This window comes from Triturus cristatus, chromosome 11 (assembly GCF_964204655.1).
Source record: "Triturus cristatus chromosome 11, aTriCri1.1, whole genome shotgun sequence".
In the NCBI taxonomy this organism is placed as follows: domain Eukaryota; kingdom Metazoa; phylum Chordata; class Amphibia; order Caudata; family Salamandridae; genus Triturus; species Triturus cristatus.
Genome location: NC_140594.1, coordinates 998,420,797 through 998,438,633, shown reverse-complemented (window position 1 = coordinate 998,438,633; position 17,837 = coordinate 998,420,797). Strand labels below are relative to the sequence as shown.

The following is a 17,837-nucleotide window of genomic DNA, read 5'->3' as shown; positions in this document are numbered from 1 at the left end:
GACCTACGAGGCTGGACTGGGGAACCAAAAGCAGCAGTGGCAAAAATGCTCAAACTAGCCCCGGAGGCTTCCCATGGCTCCAGCCCACTGAAATAAAATGCGAGCCTTGTTCAGTTTTACATTCCCATACTCTGAAAAAGAATCGTAACGGACAGGTGTGGGCCGGGGACGTATCCCACATGCTCCGTGTCGGAGACGGGGTCAGCCCCTCCCCTTCCTTCCATGGTGCATCTGCTTCCGGGTTGAGACTGCTTGGTAGAGGCCGTGGCGGCAGTGAGGAGTGGTTGTCTCCACGACACTTCAATGACAAATGCGCAAAAATAGTTGCAATCATCAGTACTGACACATGCGAATTCGGCAATGTGAAGAAGCAGGCCGAGGCAGATTCAGTGTGCGCGGCGGTAAAATGAGTCCTGCCGACCGCTATCAGGACCTATCCTAGAGGTGCTCTAGCTGCCAAACAACAGCACTTGGAAGCCTCTCTCTATCACTGCGGAACAAACGGATGCTTGTGGACTGCTCGGCAGGGGTGTATCACCAGGTTTCTCATCGGTGGTGTTATAGTTACTATAATTGGGTCGCTTACATTTCTCCTGGCTGAGGGTCACTGACTATGTCTCCGCAAACACCAGTCTTGGCCCTCACCTATTTAAAGCCAATAGTGACTGTCTTCGGAGGGCTCCAGGGGCTACTGGTAGTTTATCCTTGGCCGGCTGTTTGCCTTTGGGGCTGAAGGCATTATTAGAAGGACTCTATAATAAATATGGGAAAGCACCTCAAGACAGCTGATTTGGTTGGAACTTTAGACCCCGCCCCAACGTTGGCCCTTACAGCCAAAAAGAGTGGTGCACTAATGACATCGACATCTGCAAGGGCAAATCAAAGCTCCCAGAATCGTCAGGTCTCAGGCGATGAGGAGGCAGCGGGAGGGGTGGGGAGGGGTATGGGGGGGAGAGGAGGTGGCCATGCGCCTGTTTCCCTTGCGGGAGCGAGCAGGAACTATATGTTTGCAATTAACACATGGTTTGAAAGCTCGCTCCCGCAAGGGAATCGCCAGACGTGCACCCGTTGCATTCGAAGCAATGCAATACGTGCACGTTTTTTGGCAGCAAAGCTGTGCCGATGGCTAAAGGTCTTTTCCTATGCAGACCTAAAAACGAGGCAAGAGGGGAGATTCAGGGGAGGGATGATAGGAGCAGGGGAGGAAGACAAAGAATGGAAGAGGGAAAGAGGTGAGGAGGGTGAAGGAAACATTAACCAGGAGACACGGAAAAACAGTGTTCAACGTCCGGTGTGCTGTGAACCCAGTGGAAATGGTGTCGTTCCCACACCTCCGCTGTGTGTGTCTCCCTTTACGCTGTGGACTCTCTCAGAGGGGTCTCTGAGACTCCAGGGCATAGATACTGGATCCCTCCCCTACAAGGGGATAGGGAGTGCTTTGGCAAGGGGCGCCATTCCCACACTTCTGCTGTGTGTGACTACCTTGATGCTGTGGACTCCCTCAGAGGGGTCTCTGAGACTCCAGGGAATAAATGCTGGATCTCTCCCCAACAAGGGGAGAAGGAGCGCTGTGGTAAAGGGCACATGGATTACAATAGTTACAGTTCCAAGATCCAATGCAGAAGAAACAAGTCCCCAGGAGAGCAAAGAGGGAAAACGTGGAAGGGGGAGCAAGGGACAGGGGGCTGGGAAGCGGATCAAATCAGGCTGATCAGCAGTGGAAGTGAAAAACCTAGAGTACAGAGTTGTAAAAAGTTAATTACGGCACACATTTTCAGATTACTGCATAGTCCATTCAGCAGTCTGTGACACTCCATAAGATATAGTTATGTTTCAATACCATAATAAATTGTGATTTTATGCTTGCTGCCATATCTGTTACCGTTTCATAGTGCAGCATTTATTAAAAGATGTTAAGTGTTTAAATTAAATATTTCATCAACCTAGGAAGCAGGACTTGCACCTTAAGAACGGATTTCTACGCAATAACCCACTGACATACCATTAAAGTGTAGAATGTAATGATAATGCTTTGATAGGATCCAGGTAGTGTCAAGGCCACTATCTGCCATCGTATGTAGGCCCCGGTAAGAGTGATAACATAGAGTTGGAAGTGTGCATGCATCTCACCAGCTCATCAATGTGTCTGTGATGTAATTATTTTCTAAAACCCACTGAACTTTCACTGCTACTTGTTAATTGGTTAAGTGATAGGTGGAAGCTTAGGGCTACCCTGTAACAGATGGTGGGATCTAGAGGTTCACTATTGACACCCAGTGGCTTTGTGTGTGTTCTCCAGCTTCACCGGCGATTGTTCTACTTCTCCCAATGTAGCAAATACTGTACAGTAAGAACGCGCTGTTAATAAACCCAAGTACGGAGAGATACAAAATCAAGAGGAATGTACTTTCTGTCCAATATTGTGTCACACTAGATTTTTTATTATGACGTCAGAATAGACATTCTTAGAAATGCATGTCTGGACTGGCAATCTAATTTCTTGATGAAACTCTACGTGTTTCTCATTTTTTAGAAGAAGTAGATTAAATTCTTTTATTAGATATGCGAGGGTGGTAAATGAGATGACGCAAGATAACTGACCACCTACAGACACAGTCAGCCTGGGAGTGCTTCATATATCGCCCCTGCTATGCCACAAAATACCAGGAGATTAAGCAAATTAGGAAAGCCGCCTGGTGCTTATGCTCCACCTTAAGATGGAAAATAAAACGCTGCTTGCTGCACAACAGCATCAAAGAAAAGTGAGCTGGCCTAAAACGACCACCAAGAGAATGGTGGCTGACGCTGACCTAATTTTAGCTAGACATAAATAAGAAAAAAAAAGTACAAGCGCTATGGAAGGAGCAGAAAGAGTTCAGGGGGGTGGAGAAATAGTTCTTAACTCACATCAGGGCAGCAGATGGGCATGGACTAAATTAATCTGGGCTTGGTCCCTGCTCCACAAAAAATATCGGATATTACGTTTTGCTTGCACCAGACAATTAGGGAAGGCTGCAAAGAAGAGTGATGTGAAGCCAACAAATGGTAAGCAATAGGAAGTCTCCAAGCTCTTTTTATATACAATAGTGTCACACAAGTGGGTCGCTAGCACATGTACTCGCAGGCTCGATCCTTAAAATTGCAAACACAGACCTGTGTATCAGTGCACTTAAATACCAACAACTACAGCTTTTTTACTTCTGTTAGGGTAGAAAATGTAAGCAACTCGGGAACTAATATCAGACCACGTGTTGCACAACAGAACAAGAAAACCACTTTCTCACATACACTCCTCCTCCAATGGCAAATTAATTAGAATGTATGTTGGGAGACGAAATAAGAGTGCATACGAAAAGTGGGGATTTCCATATAGTAATTACACAGTTACAATACACAGATTTACAATTACATATCACATATTTATAGCAAGTGGGGATTTACATATTTGAATTACACAATTACATTTAATTTCGCATATTTACAACTGCATGTTACATACTGTCATTTTTAAGGCCAATTGACATTACATGATGTGGACATAATTATGTGCTTTGCTATTAAGTGCTGAGATTAGGACTCAATGGCAGAATCACATGTTCTAAAGTCAGCAGGCTAGCCACTAAAACACATTTCCTATAAAGCTTGAAGGCTTACAGCAATGCTAAATTGATGTATAATTATTTTCTCGACAAGTTGAGAATTACATCTTAAAACACATTATAAATAATTGCATAAAATCTAAAAGCAAGTGTTGCTTTTAATTTTCAATTGAGCCACATTTTTAAACTGGTTTAAAAATTCAGTGAAAATATTGCACTTCACAGTTAACCTTTACAATTTACATCACAATTATATATTAATTCCCTCCTACATTGTTGACATGCTCTGTGGACAGGGGGCAAATGATATGCATCATTGAAACAGAAAGGAAAATGTTACTTACCCAGTAAACATTTGTTTGTGGCATGCAATGCTGTAGATTCACATGCTTAGCATATGTCCGCCATCTAGTGTTGGGCTCGGTTGTGTGCAATTGTTTTTCTTCAAAGAAGTATGTCGAGTCACAAGATAGTGCGACTCCTCCCCTATTCTGGTAACTCACATGGTCATCCACTCCATTGTCAGATTGTTTTCTCGGATGATGGGTGAGGATAGAACGTGTTATAAAGTGTGGTATAAGTCGATGTCCATGGTAAAGGGGTGTTTGTGACGTCATCATAAAAGTAACTGTAACAAACACACATGTGAATCTTCAGCACTACATGACACTGAAAGATGCTTATGGGTACCATTTTCTGTTTGAGGCATGTATGGCTGTAGATACACATGCTTAGCATAGAATGTAAAGCAGTTCTCCTCTACAAGCAGTGGGTAACATGTGGGAGTTACAGTTGTTTGAAAGAGTATCCATAGGCCTGCTTGTCCCACATTGGCTTGTTGATGTGCCATAACATCTACTGAGTAGTATTCTGTAAATGTATGAAGGATAGACCATGTATCTGCCTTACATATATCAGCAATATGTATGTTTCCCAGGAAGGCCAACAACGCTCTTTTTTTTTATAAGGGTGGAGTGAGTTGTAGGAGGAAGATGTAGAACTCTTGCCTTTAGCATAGCATGTTTGGATGCATTTAACAATCCCTCTTGCAATGCCGGATTTGGAAATGGCTTTTCTTTTGGGAGGTTTTGTAGAAAAAGCAAATAGTTGTGTTTTTCTAAGTGGTTTAGTCCTGTCAATATAATATCTGAGAGGCCTTTTTGAGTCTAAGGTATGTAAAGCCCTTTCTGCAACCAAATTAAGTTGTGGGAAAAATACAGGTAGTTCAATAGACTGATTAAGGTGGAATTGTGAGATTACCTTAGGTAGGAATTTAGGGTAGTATGAAGTACAACCCTATCTTTATGTATTGTGAAGAATGGTTCTTCTAAGGTTAATGCCTAGAGCTCACTGACTTGTCTGAGTGAAGTGATGGCAATTAGAAATGTTACCTTCCAGGATAAAAACTGGAGGGGGCAGGAGTGGAGGAGTTCAAATGGAGGGCCCATTAATCTTGTCAACAAAGCAATGAGATTCCATGTGGAAGCTAGTGGAGTTCTCGGAGGAATGACTCTTTTGAGCACCTTTAAGAAGGCTTTGACAACTGGAATTCTTAAAAGGAAAGTGTGTTATCTATTTTGAAGATATGCAGCTACTGCATTTAGGTGTAGCTTTATAGACTTGAAAGCTAGGTCTGATGTTTGTAAATGAAGTAAGTAGCAGACAATGTTTTGAACTTTAGCTGCTAAGGGATCAATGTTTTCAGACTGACAATAGCAAACAAATATTTTCCATTTGGCAGCATAGCAGGTCCAAGTAGTAGGCCTGCGTGCTTCTTAAAGAATATATTATACACTGTTGTGGGAGAGTGAGGTAGCCAAGTTCTAAGGCTTCAGTAGCCAAAATGCAAGGTTGAGTGATCTGGATTTCTGATTTCTCCATGGTTCTTTGTGAGGAGGTCCTGCCTGTTTGGCAGTGTTTCGTGAGGGACTACTGACATTTCGAGCAGTGTGGTGAACCATGGTTGCCGTTCCCATTTGGGAGCCACTAGGATGAGGGTGAGAGATATCTCTCAAAATTTTTGAAACAGAAATGGAAGCAGTGGGAGAGGTGGAAAAGCGAAAGCAAATATTCATGACCAACTCATCCATAAAGTATTTCCCCTGGACTGTGGGTGTCGGAACCTGGAGGCGAAGGGTGGGCATTTTGTATTTTCTGCAGCGGCAAAGAGATCCATCTGTGGATGTCCCAAACGCCTGAAGTATTGGTGTAGGACCTGTGGGTGAAGTTCCCACTCGTGGACTTGTAGGTGCCTCCTCCGGGGGAGATCCACAAACTTGTTATCCACTCCTGGGAGTTACTCCGCTAACAGATTAATGTTGTTTTGTAGCTCCCATTACCAAATGGTTTGGGCTATCTGAGAAAGTTGTGGGAAGTTTGTGCCCCCCTGCTTTTGGAGATAACGCATTGCTGTCATGTCCGTTTTGATGAGGACTACTTTGCTACTTAGATAAGGAAGGAAGGTTTTAAACGCTAGGGGAACAACTACTCCAGGTGATCGATGTGGAGATATTTCTGACTGGGTGTCCAGTGGCCCTGGACAGTCAGATGTTGGGAATGTGCTCTCAATCCTGTAAATCCACCAGGTACCTCCAGTATGTGCCACAGAGATGAGTTGCAGAGAGGTGATCCGAGGCCACGCCCCTTTTTACACCACCCTGCAAACGCACCTCTTGGCGCACTGTTGGTGGGGCGATGAGGTCCTCTTGTGCCCTGAGGACCCCAGGACACAAGTGGACTTCATCCCCCGAGCTGCAGTGCGCCAGGAACTGCATCTGCAGAGTGGTGTAAAAAGGAGATGTGTCCTCGGACCACCTCTCTGCAACGCAGTTCTGTGTCGCATACTGAAGGTACCTGGTGGGCTAGTTGGCCCCCAGGGACCCTCAGGAATGAAGGGGACTTGATACTCCAACTTAAAATGTGCCAGGGGGCGTGTTTGCAGAGTGGTGGGGAAAGGGGGCGTGGCCTTTGTCCACCTCTCAGCAATCACACTGTGTGGGGCTTACTGAATGAAAGATGTAGGCTACTTGGCCCCTAAAGGACCCCAAGCAGCAAAGGGGACCTCAATCCCCATCCAAGAGCACGCCAGGGAGCGCGTTCGCAGAGTGGTGGGCAAAGGGGGCATGGCCTGGCCTGCTATGAGAACCTAGCAATCCTGTTGTGTGGGACTTACTGGAGGTAATAGGAGGGGTAGTTGGCCCACAAGGTTGTCCCACACAGTGAGATTGCCAAGACGTCTAAGGAGGACATGCCCCACTTTCCCCACCACTCTGCAAACGCGCCTCCTGGCAGACTACCGGATGGGGGATGAAGTCTAATTTACTCCGGAGGGACTTTGGGGGCCAAGAAGCCCTCTTGGTACCTCCTCTAAGTCCTATGCAGTGGAATTCCTGAGCGCTGGCCGGAGGCCCAGCACCCTTTCGCCACCACTCTGAAAACGAGACTACTACTTAAAGAAGCATCTTTCTGTACCTCTGACTTAGAGGTAGTTTTAATCTTCCTGCCCTATTATGTACTAGGGCCTTAGAGAGGAGGTCATGCCAATCACAGGGGTACCCCAACGCATAGTGTTCTCTAGTGTATGTAGGTGTTTTCACTGTATTCTAAGTGTCTTTTAGCATAGCACTGGCTCTAGGCCTGGTTAGTCAGAGTCCATTACCACCAGTACCCGTCAGCAAACAGTTGGGGGCACACAATGACTTTCCAACAACGCCTCTTTCTGCTCCTCTGTTGGTTCTTTGAGCACATCTCTTGCTTCTTTCTGCACGTGTCTTCGTCTTTCTGGACTTCTGTTGCCTCTTTCTGCATTTCTCTTGCTTCTTTCTGCGCCTTTATTCCTCTTTATGCACATGTCCTACTTTTGTAGGCATAGTTAGAAATTAGCATTTAAAAAAACTTTGAAATTCACTGAAAAAAACCACAGGTTTCAGGCATGTTATAGTTAGTTGGACATTTCAGTCGTACAAAACCAGAGAAATCTGGCCGTTATAGTTAGTTCAGCTAACTATAACTCGTGTCCCCACAATGCACTGCTGATGACATCACATATTACATCATTCATGACATGGTCAGTGACATCACTGATGACATCATCCAAGTGATAATCTGATGGATCTTCTCACACCCTAATATAACCTTTTATACACCCACTCTAAATTACAGACTGGTATTCTCTAAACCATAGACACTCCAACACTAATAATTACATACCCACTCACTGATTCTTAGGTCTACACACACACACATCCACTCACTCACCCATACAGTCACTCATACTTTCGGTCACTCATCAGCACAGGACTATCATTTGCACTCATATACCTATATAGATACTCACACACTACCACTCATCCATAGAGTTACTCACACACCTAGTCAGTCATGCAAATAATTAATCACACTCCCATTTACTCACCTATACAGTTATACGCACACCACCTCACTTACTCATACAGATACTAACACATACTTACGCTCTTATACAATCACTGATAGAAGCACACACATCTATACAGCCACTCTCACAATCACTCACTGTCACATATAGTCATTTATATACTCCCAACACTCACATATACTGCCTTTCACATATGTAGTTACTCACACATGTACCACTGAGACATCCATTCACTCACCAACACACCTATACACACACTCACCCACCCATACAGGCCTTTACAGATACACTCTTGAATCCATACACCCAGTGAATCACACACACACATCTATGCAGTCACACACCTCCCACGAACACAAACACTGAGGCACCCATACAGATACTCAGACAACCAATCAATAACCCATATAGACACTCATGTAGCTATTCACCAACCCATGCAGCCGCGTACACACCAACAGACAGACAGATAAAGACATTCACATAGTTTAGTCACTAACCCATGCATTCAGTAAGATTAATTTAATCTCTCACTTATAGAGTCAGTCACGCACCTACTAAATCATCCATTTAGGCACTCATACACCCACTCATTCTTCAATACAGCTTGGCCTATATATATTAAACATATTTAAACTCTACAGAAACACACAGTCACTGGATGATGTCAGTGATGTCATCAGTGATGTCATTTGAGATGTCACTGACCAGGTCATGAGTGATGTAATATGTGACGTCATCAGCAGTGCATAGAGACGGTGCTAGTTATAGTTAGCTGAACCAACTATAACGGCCGAATTTCACTGGTTTTGTACGACTGAAATGTCCAACTAACTAGAACGCTGAAACCTATGGTTTTTTCGGTGAATATATATATATATATATATATAGTACTCCCTTATATATTTTTTTTAGACCCTTGGTGTGGACTCTAGATCTGATTGGGTCATTTAAAATATCAGTGGTAGGACTTAGCATGCCTTTAAGCATAGGCAGGTATTATGAGGAGTGCTACGTAGAGGAGAGTGTTTTGAATAAGAAATCTTCCTTTAAAGGTTCTGCACGCAACCGCTCCTTATGGTATGCGGCAGCTCTACCTATTAGGTCACAGGAGATAGCGGTATCATCAGAGGGAGATGGTTTTGCGGGATACAGATCAAGTATTTATTTGCAGGTCTTCTGTGTTGTATGTATCCCAGGGGTCATCCTGTGGTAGAATATCAAAAGGGTCCCTATCTTCTCCACCCCGTGTATGAATGGAGTGAAGTTGTAGGAACAAATGATGAAGCCGGTGGTGAGGGTATGTGGCGTGATGAAAGTGTAGGTGGTGGACTGATATATACAGGGCTTGTGACCATGTCAATCATCTTCCTGTGCTTTGGTGGAATTTAAACCTCCTATGCTTCCTCGAAAGCAAGTTGTCTCTTGGAGGGTTTGCACCAGTATGGGGAGGGGTCTTGTAATAATACGTCCTGTGTCAGGATGTATCATAATGTGCTTCTGTTTAGAATTAAGCTATTCAAGCAGTTTTTCAAGCAAGTGTTCCGCAGTATCCACCTTACATGGTGGTTATGGGATCTGGGAAAGTTTTCCACTCCTTTGCTGAAGATTTCAGTCTCGAAGGAGAAGTTTGTTTGTGCTCCGAAGCTGCTTGTTTCGGTACCGCCATTTGCTTGTGTTTTGACGCCGAAGGTTTTAACTAGGAGGATTTCGCTCAGACAGTCGACTCTGCTCAGAAGCAGGAGTGGGCATCTTAGGGTATTTTTTGGGCACGAGCTGGGCATTTCCAAAGTAGTCATTCGGTGCCGAACAGAGGTGGCCCGGAAATAGTTTTATCTCTTTCTGGGACAATCTGTCGACCTTCTGAGATGGGTTGCTGGGGTGGATGTCAAGGTGGTGGGGGCACAGTACTCACTGCTTGTTGAGCAAAAGGCACGTGTTTCAGGTTGATGTCGTAGCCGGAGCTTTCATCGTGGGAAAAGGCCTCTTCATTTGCCGCCGAAGCTTGTGCCTGGAATTCTTCCTGGAGGTCCTCGTTTCCAAAGAGGTCCAGTGTGTTGTACACGCTCCTTCATTACATCTCAAGCTGTCAAGCCGAATCATCACAAAAAGTCTTCTTGGACCTGAAGTAGTGGCAGGCCTTGCAGGTAGCCTCGTTGTGCTCGAGGGAGAGGCACAAATTACAGACCTGATGAAGTCAGCGAGCAGAAACTTTGCGTGACACTGATGGCAAAATGAAAAAGGCGTCTGTTCCATCACCAAATGTTCATTTTGCTGTTGGAAAGCCTAAGGGTGAAAATCGGGGTGCCCCGAAGGGTGAGGGTCCTGGAAAGGACAGCAGTTGACTTAAGACACCCTGACAATGTTAAGTTGTCTACTCGACCCATAGGAAGTGATAAAGGTACTGCAATCGAAAACAATACCGAAGAGGAGAAGGTTTAGGCTGATAACGATACAGCATGACTGTGCCATAAAGGAGCAGAGGAGCACACATCTAAACCAGACGACGGAAGAAAACAAACTAACAACGGAGTTGATGATCATGCACATTAGCAGCAAGAGGAGGAGTCACACTACCACGTGACTCAAAAGACTTCTTTGACAAAAAACAACTTGCACACATCCAAGCCCAGCAGTAGATGGCAGACTTATGCTAAGCATGTGTATTTACAACCACAAATGCCTCAAACGAATATATATTAGAGCATTTCCTAGATGCAGGAATGGAATACAATACCTGGTTGATCTCTAGGGTTTTGCCAGAAGCTTGCTGCTCTTTCAACTGTTCGATAGCTTTTAGTTTCTTAAAGAGAAAATAAAAAACACAAATATGAGACATACAGAAGGATATCTTTACTAGATTAACAGCTGGGCTATTTGCAGAGGACAACAATTTGTTTATAAGCAACAGTTAAGTATCAAGACATTTCCATTAACAAACCGTTCCAGTACGATCAGGTGAGGGTGGCCAAATGCTTTTTTATGTACTATGGCAAAGCACCCACAACACAATGGTCACAAAGGCAAACCAAAGGCTCCTCAAGAGCCTTGTTGGCTCAGGTTTAGGTAGCATAGAGCAGCTCAAGTCTTACACTGCAGGGGGTGCAGGCACCAAATAAAAATACACTTCCAAAGAAAACACAATATAAGGAAAAATACTAGTTAACTAACACAAAAACAGAGATGAAAGGTAACAAGTCAACAGCTGCAAATACATACGTGAAAACAACTTGCAAACATCCGGACCCGACACTAGATGGCAGGAGTATGCAAAGCATGTGATGTACAGTTCACATGCCTCGAACACCAATACCTTTTGTTATGTATGTTTATAAAGACAGGAAAATGGGTGTATTATTCATTTAGATATTGGAGGTAATGAAGATCCTCCAATTTATGGTTAAAACTCTCAGGAGGGGAATTCACTGATGGAATTTGCTGCTAAAAATATAGTACAATGGAGGAATATTTAGCAGGCAGATTGTCCATCAAACTTGTGGTGCCATGTTCAGCATGTGCATGCTGCTGTAGACCGGGAACAAGATGCAATTTCAGGCAGACCGCAACGGTGCCTAGGTTGGATACACCAAGTGGATTAGTCTCGATGGAGGTCAGAGAGTCAGAAAATTCGAAAAAATGTCTACGTCTCACTGGTCTGGAGAAAAAAGCTTTCAAATGTTTTTCAATTTTCTTCTGGGGCCCAAACAACCTCAGGAGTACACTCATAACAGCTCCCAGTACCTCAGGTGAGACACCTAGAAAATCACTGGGTGCCAGGCAGATGCCAAACAACTGGGTCAAGCCCAGTTGCCACTGGTAAGCGAAGTACTTCCAGGAAAGGCCTCTTGCAACTTATTGTCTCTCCTTAGCCACAAAGGAAGTCAACCAACTAACCCTTGTAGTCCACTTCCTTGTCCTGGGTACAAAAGGGATCAGGTCTAGTCCTTTCAAGTCACAGACACCAGGACCAGTTCTCTTTTGATCTTTTGCGAGTCCAGAAAGTGTTCTGAAGTGGGTGCCTCGATGAGCCACATTTATGCCTGGCCCAAGCTAGTGGGAAGGGGGTGACTCCGGTCCCCTCCTTAACCAATGTGGTGAAAGTTCCTTGGGACAACCCTAAACACTTACTGCAAAGAGGACAAAAATGCCATGTGTCAAGGCCAGCGGCAGCCCCCCCACTAGGGTTGGAGGAACGCTGCCTCCCCCTGCCGCTAACAAAACAATGAAAACTCGTTTATTATCGTATTATTCTAGTCCCCCTGGACTCGCCGCCAGGACTCTGACCAGTCTTGAGGGCGGGTCCAGGGGGATGACACTGTGGTGGGGGAATGCTAGTGCACTCTGTTGTCCCTTCACTGCTCATTAGGTGTTTGGCAGGCCGTTTCAGGCCGGCCAAACACCTCATGCGCAATGAAGCTTTCTCCAGCCCTAGCTGCGTTGCTGGGGCTGGAGAAAGCAGGCACAGACTCCTAAGCTGCCTGGGAGCGCAATGTTGTAGCGCTTAGGCCAATCCCGACTATGCTTTTCTACAGCATCATAATTTGCTGCAGTGCAGTCTGGGTGCCTGTCCCAGAAGCAGGAAGAACAGGATGGAGCAAATGGTTGAGGTGGCGGCGATCAGGTAAAATCATTTATTTTAATTTATTTTTATTAAGTCAGCCTCCCCCCTCCCCCCCCCCCGCAAGCCCCACTCACCCCCCTCCTCTGTACATATGCCAGCTCAAACCGGTTTCGGGGCTACCTGTCCCTGCTCTGGCGCGGAACTGGACAAAGGGAAGTGGGTGTAACCACCCCCTACCCTGACCCTCCCAGAGGAGTGGTCCTAGAGCTAGTCCCTCCCCTATCTTCAGTATAAGATAGGAAACCTTGCCATTGCAAAGTAGATAACCCTGGATGACGCTTTACAAGAAGAGTCCTGGTCCTTCGACGTTCCACTACCTTTGGAAGACGGAAGAATCTCCCTTGGAGTCAAGGAGTGACTCCCCTGCTTGGCAGGCACCAAAACTTGAATCAACGGTCGCAAACTTTCCCGCTCCCGCCGGAGTCCGAAGTCCCTGCAGCCCCGGAAGCGGATTTCCTGACTTCGACGGACATTGTGAGTCCCCAGCAGAGCTGAGGCGAGTGGACCCCACGAGTGACGAGGAACCGCAATACCTGGGAACCGTGCACTATTGTCGAGTGCAATCCCTTCACGACGTTCTACGAACTTGTGCTTTGGACCACTTGTGGCCCAAGCCTCCAGTAGGTTTTGCAGCAAAAATCAGAGGCCTCCCCCATCCCGAGTGGCCGTGGGCTCCTGTGAAGCATTTCCTCAAAAGGCGTCTTTGCGATTCCATGCCCGTTGGGCTTGTGGGTCACCCGAAGACTTTATCGACTCAAAGGGCTCCCCTGGTTGCTCCAGGCCTGCCCTCACTCACCCTCGCTGGGAGAGTCCCTCAGACCTTGCTGGTCTGCACCATTGACTAAATTCACTTTCCATGAGACTTGCTGTTGCCAAGGCTTGTTGGCTCCAATCCGGTTGCCGACACTGCAGTCAGCTGCAGACGTCGTGGGACACTCCGAATCCAGCTGCTGGTCATCGTCGATCCTTCCTGGTCCTCGTGAGCGAAGAGTCAAAACACCCTTGATCACCTGAAATCACCCCACATCCGTGGGCATCCATCTTCCTGGCCCCGGGTCACTGGCAAGTGACTGTGAACACTGTCCCTTCAATTTTCAGGTCATCTACATCTTGAATACAGCCTTGGATTCCACCGGACACTTCTTCAGTCTTCGCAAGCAGCAAATCTTCTTTGGTCTCCATAGAAAACAGCGACGAGACCCGACACCAAAAGACACCTATGCACCCGGCTTCCCTGGGTGAGGTAACTCGTGCACACCGGTGCCCTAGTGTGTGTTGGCCCTCAAATTACTTACCTTGTAAGTGGCTAGCTTGTAGACTTCCTCGAAGTACCCTAAAAGTTTAAAAATCCAACCACGACTTGCTCCATTCAAACTAATAGGGAACCTCACACTGCATGCGTCTCCCGTGGGTCTGTTACTTACCTGCTTTTACTGCATTAGTGAAGCCCCAGCGATTCTACAGGCTCCAGGCCTTTTCATTCTGCAAGTCGACTTTCCTAAACCTCTTTTTTAATATATGGTCTGGTACGCCCCTAGGGCCCCAGCCATATTTGTGCTTAACTTATTGTGAAACGTTGATATTTGAATGTGTTCCTGTCTTCTAATCTCATAAAGAGATTAGTAGAGTGTGTCTAGAAATAAATACATATATATTTGATATATATACCTGTGTGGTGTCCTTTCATTTGGTAATTCAAGAGATTATAAGGTAAAACAAGCTGCTTTACATTCCTCTGAGACTTAGCCTGAAGGCTGCTCTCTACAGCTACCACTCGGATAGCTTTCTTTAAAAGGTTGTCTTAAACCTATCTACCATAAGAGTCGAATTGGACTGGTGCAAGGTGGCCACTATAACTAGTGGCCAGCATATGCCAGGCCAACTTCTCACACTGTGGCACAGTGAGCAGGGATCTACATTTGGGCATACCCATCGTACTTAGGAAAACAAAACCGTGATGGCTGGATTGCATGAATTAATCTCAGCTACTGGCAATCGCTCTTGGCTACATTAATAGCCATTGTTATTTGCCCATTATGCCATCCTAGACCGAGATCTGCCATATAAAAATCAGTGCGATACCCAAGTGCAATGGGTATGCCCTGATATTGGTCCTGTGCTCACTGTGCCACAGGGCTCAAGCTGCACCCTACTAATAAGGCCCAAATAGGCCAAAACCAGTCAGGTGTTGCTTGTGTTTCCACTCCAAGAGGACTCAGCTCAGCAGTTCAGGCTCAACTGTTCCTAGAGGAGCAGGACCAAGGCTGATTTTCATATGGCTGGTTACTGTCTGAGGAAGCATGATGGGCAAAAAGATGTACTGAATGTAACCTAGAGTAATTATCAGAGACCTAGATTCATTCATGCAATCTAACCATCATATTTTAATTTTGCTAAGATGGGTATGCCTACACATGGAAGCCACGCTCACTGTGCCATACTCTCGAGTTGAATCATACTGACAATGTCCAAAACGCGCTGAATCATACTGACAATGTCCAAAACGCCAAACCTAGTTTGGGATGTCTTGTGTTCACGGTCAAAGGCACGGGCCTGGCAGTTCAGGCTGGGCGGCTCCTACTGGACTAGGACAGATTTTGATATGCCTCATTCCTGTCTGAGGTGGCACTAAGGGGCAAAAGAAAAAGACTGCAATGCGACCCAGAATAACTGGGCATGGCAGAGATTGATTATAGTAATCCACCAACTAGGTGGGGGGAGGGGGGTCTGCCCTCGCTCAGTCCACAAAACAGCACTATCTATAGTGTTGCAGGCCAAATCACCTAAGATAGTAGCATCCCCTGCCGAGACGTTTGGCTGCATAGGCACTTTTCCATAAATTGAAGATGCAATGATAGGCTTGAGCCCGTGGAGCCGACGGGCTCATGGTTACGCACCTGCACGCTACGAGAGGTATTTTACCGGATAACGATTTTAGCAGCTTACACAGCAACCCTACACACTTTCCTACTCCCTGCTGACGAGAGGCAACTACCTCGAAACACGTGTCCAGGGATGGCTAACGCTACTCCTACTTGCATGCATTACACGGGCATAGGCGTACCCGCCGACGCTGACCTCAGGGACCATTTTTCATTGGGGTAACACGCTTGGTAGGTGGAGCAGTGTGCGACCAATTAGACTTAACCTTATTTTCAGGCTCCCTTGAGCCGGTGGAGCCGACGGGCTCATGGTTACGCACCTGCGCGCTACGAGAGGTATTTTACCTGATAACGATTTTAGCAGCTTACACAGCAACCCTACACACTTTCCTACTCCCTGCTGACGAGAGGCAACCACCTCGAAACACGTGTCCAGGGATGGCTAACGCTACTCATACTTGCATGCATTACACGGGCATAGGCGTACCCGCCGACGCTGACCTCAGGGACCATTTTTCATTGGGGTAACACGCTTGGTAGGTGGAGCAGTGTGCGACCAATTAGACTTAACCTTATTTTCAGGCTCCCTTGAGCCGGTGGAGCCGACGGGCTCAAGGTTACGCACCTGCGCGCTACGAGAGGTATTTTACCTGATAACGATTTTAGCAGCTTACACAGCAACCCTACACACTTTCCTACTCCCTGCTGACGAGAGGCAACTACCTCGAAACACGTGTCCAGGGATGGCTAACGCTACTCATACTTGCATGCATTACACGGGCATAGGCGTACCCGCCGACGCTGACCTCAGGGACCCATTTTTCATTGGGGTAACACGCTTGGTAGGTGGAGCAGTGTGCGACCAATTAGACTTAACCTTATTTTCAGGCTCCCTTGAGCCGGTGGAGCCGACGGGCTCATGGTTACGCACCTGCGCGCTACGAGAGGTATTTTACCTGATAACGATTTTAGCAGCTTACACAGCAACCCTATACACTTTCCTACTCCCTGCTGACGAGAGGCAACTACCTCGAAACACGTGTCCAGGTATGGCTAACGCTACTCATACTTGCATGCATTACACGGGCATAGGCGTACCCGCCGACGCTGACCTCAGGGACCATTTTTCATTGGGGTAACACGCTTGGTAGGTGGAGCAGTGTGCGACCAATTAGACTTAACCTTATTTTCAGGCTCCCTTGAGCCGGTGGAGCCGACGGGCTCATGGTTACGCATCTGCGCGCTACGAGAGGTATTTTACCTGATAACGATTTTAGCAGCTTACACAGCAACCCTACACACTTTCCTACTCCCTGCTGACGAGAGGCAACTACCTCGAAACACGTGTCCAGGTATGGCTAACGCTACTCATACTTGCATGCATTACACGGGCATAGGCGTACCCGCCGACGCTGACATCAGGGACCATTTTTCATTGGGGTAACACGCTTGGTAGGTGGAGCAGTGTGCGACCAATTAGACTTAACCTTATTTTCAGGCTCCCTTGAGCCGGTGGAGCCGACGGGCTCATGGTTACGCACCTGCGCGCTACGAGAGGTATTTTACCTGATAACGATTTTAGCAGCTTACACAGCAACCCTACACACTTTCCTACTCCCTGCTGACGAGAGGCAACTACCTCGAAACACGTGTCCAGGGATGGCTAACGCTACTTATACTTGCATGCATTACACGGGCATAGGCGTACCCGCCGACGCTGACCTCAGGGACCATTTTTCATTGGGGTAACACGCTTGGTAGGTGGAGCAGTGTGCGACCAATTAGACTTAATGATAGGCTGTTTACTTGAAGATCAGGGTCATACAAATCTCCCTTCTCAACAGGAAGTGGGCATTATGGATTGTGGAAATCCTTTTCAGAGTTATATAGACTTAAAGGGGGGCCCCAACCACCGTGTGCACATTTCTGTAAGGAGGGCATGTCTTTATATGCTATACTTGAACAACTAGGTATCTTAAGGAGTCACCTATCTATAACAATACATCAGTTCATACGCAGGCCAATGGCTCAGTCAATTTGAGAATAATCCATTCAATAGCTTAAGGTCTGAAGTTTACGCCCCTGGGCCGCGATTACCCCTGGACTGGAACAGGACACTGTGGCCCTGTTGGCCAATGTTGTATTATTTTTGTGTATATTGCTCTTTTCTCCTCTTGGCGCTTCTGTCTTCTGTCTCTTCCTTTCTATTTCTTCTCTTTGTCTTCTCCCGCTCTCCGTGGTGGGCGGGAGGCGTCTCATGGTCCTACGTCTGCTCTTTGGGGGGCAGTGGTCCTCTACTCCACCCCTCTCTCGCCAATGTCTTGCCCCCATCCCCTTCT

At 46.4% G+C, this 17,837-nt stretch overlaps 1 protein-coding gene across 1 annotated transcript in view; it reads right to left on the bottom strand.

Moving 5' to 3' along the window:
- Nucleotides 1-17,837, bottom strand: part of EIF2A (eukaryotic translation initiation factor 2A) — a 292,108-nt gene that overhangs the window by 25,196 nt on the left and 249,075 nt on the right. Inside the window, exon 13 of the mRNA XM_085635113.1 lies at nucleotides 10,733-10,798. Coding sequence (XP_085491239.1) covers nucleotides 10,733-10,798 — 66 coding nt within the window. The remainder of the gene's footprint in view (nucleotides 1-10,732; nucleotides 10,799-17,837) is intronic.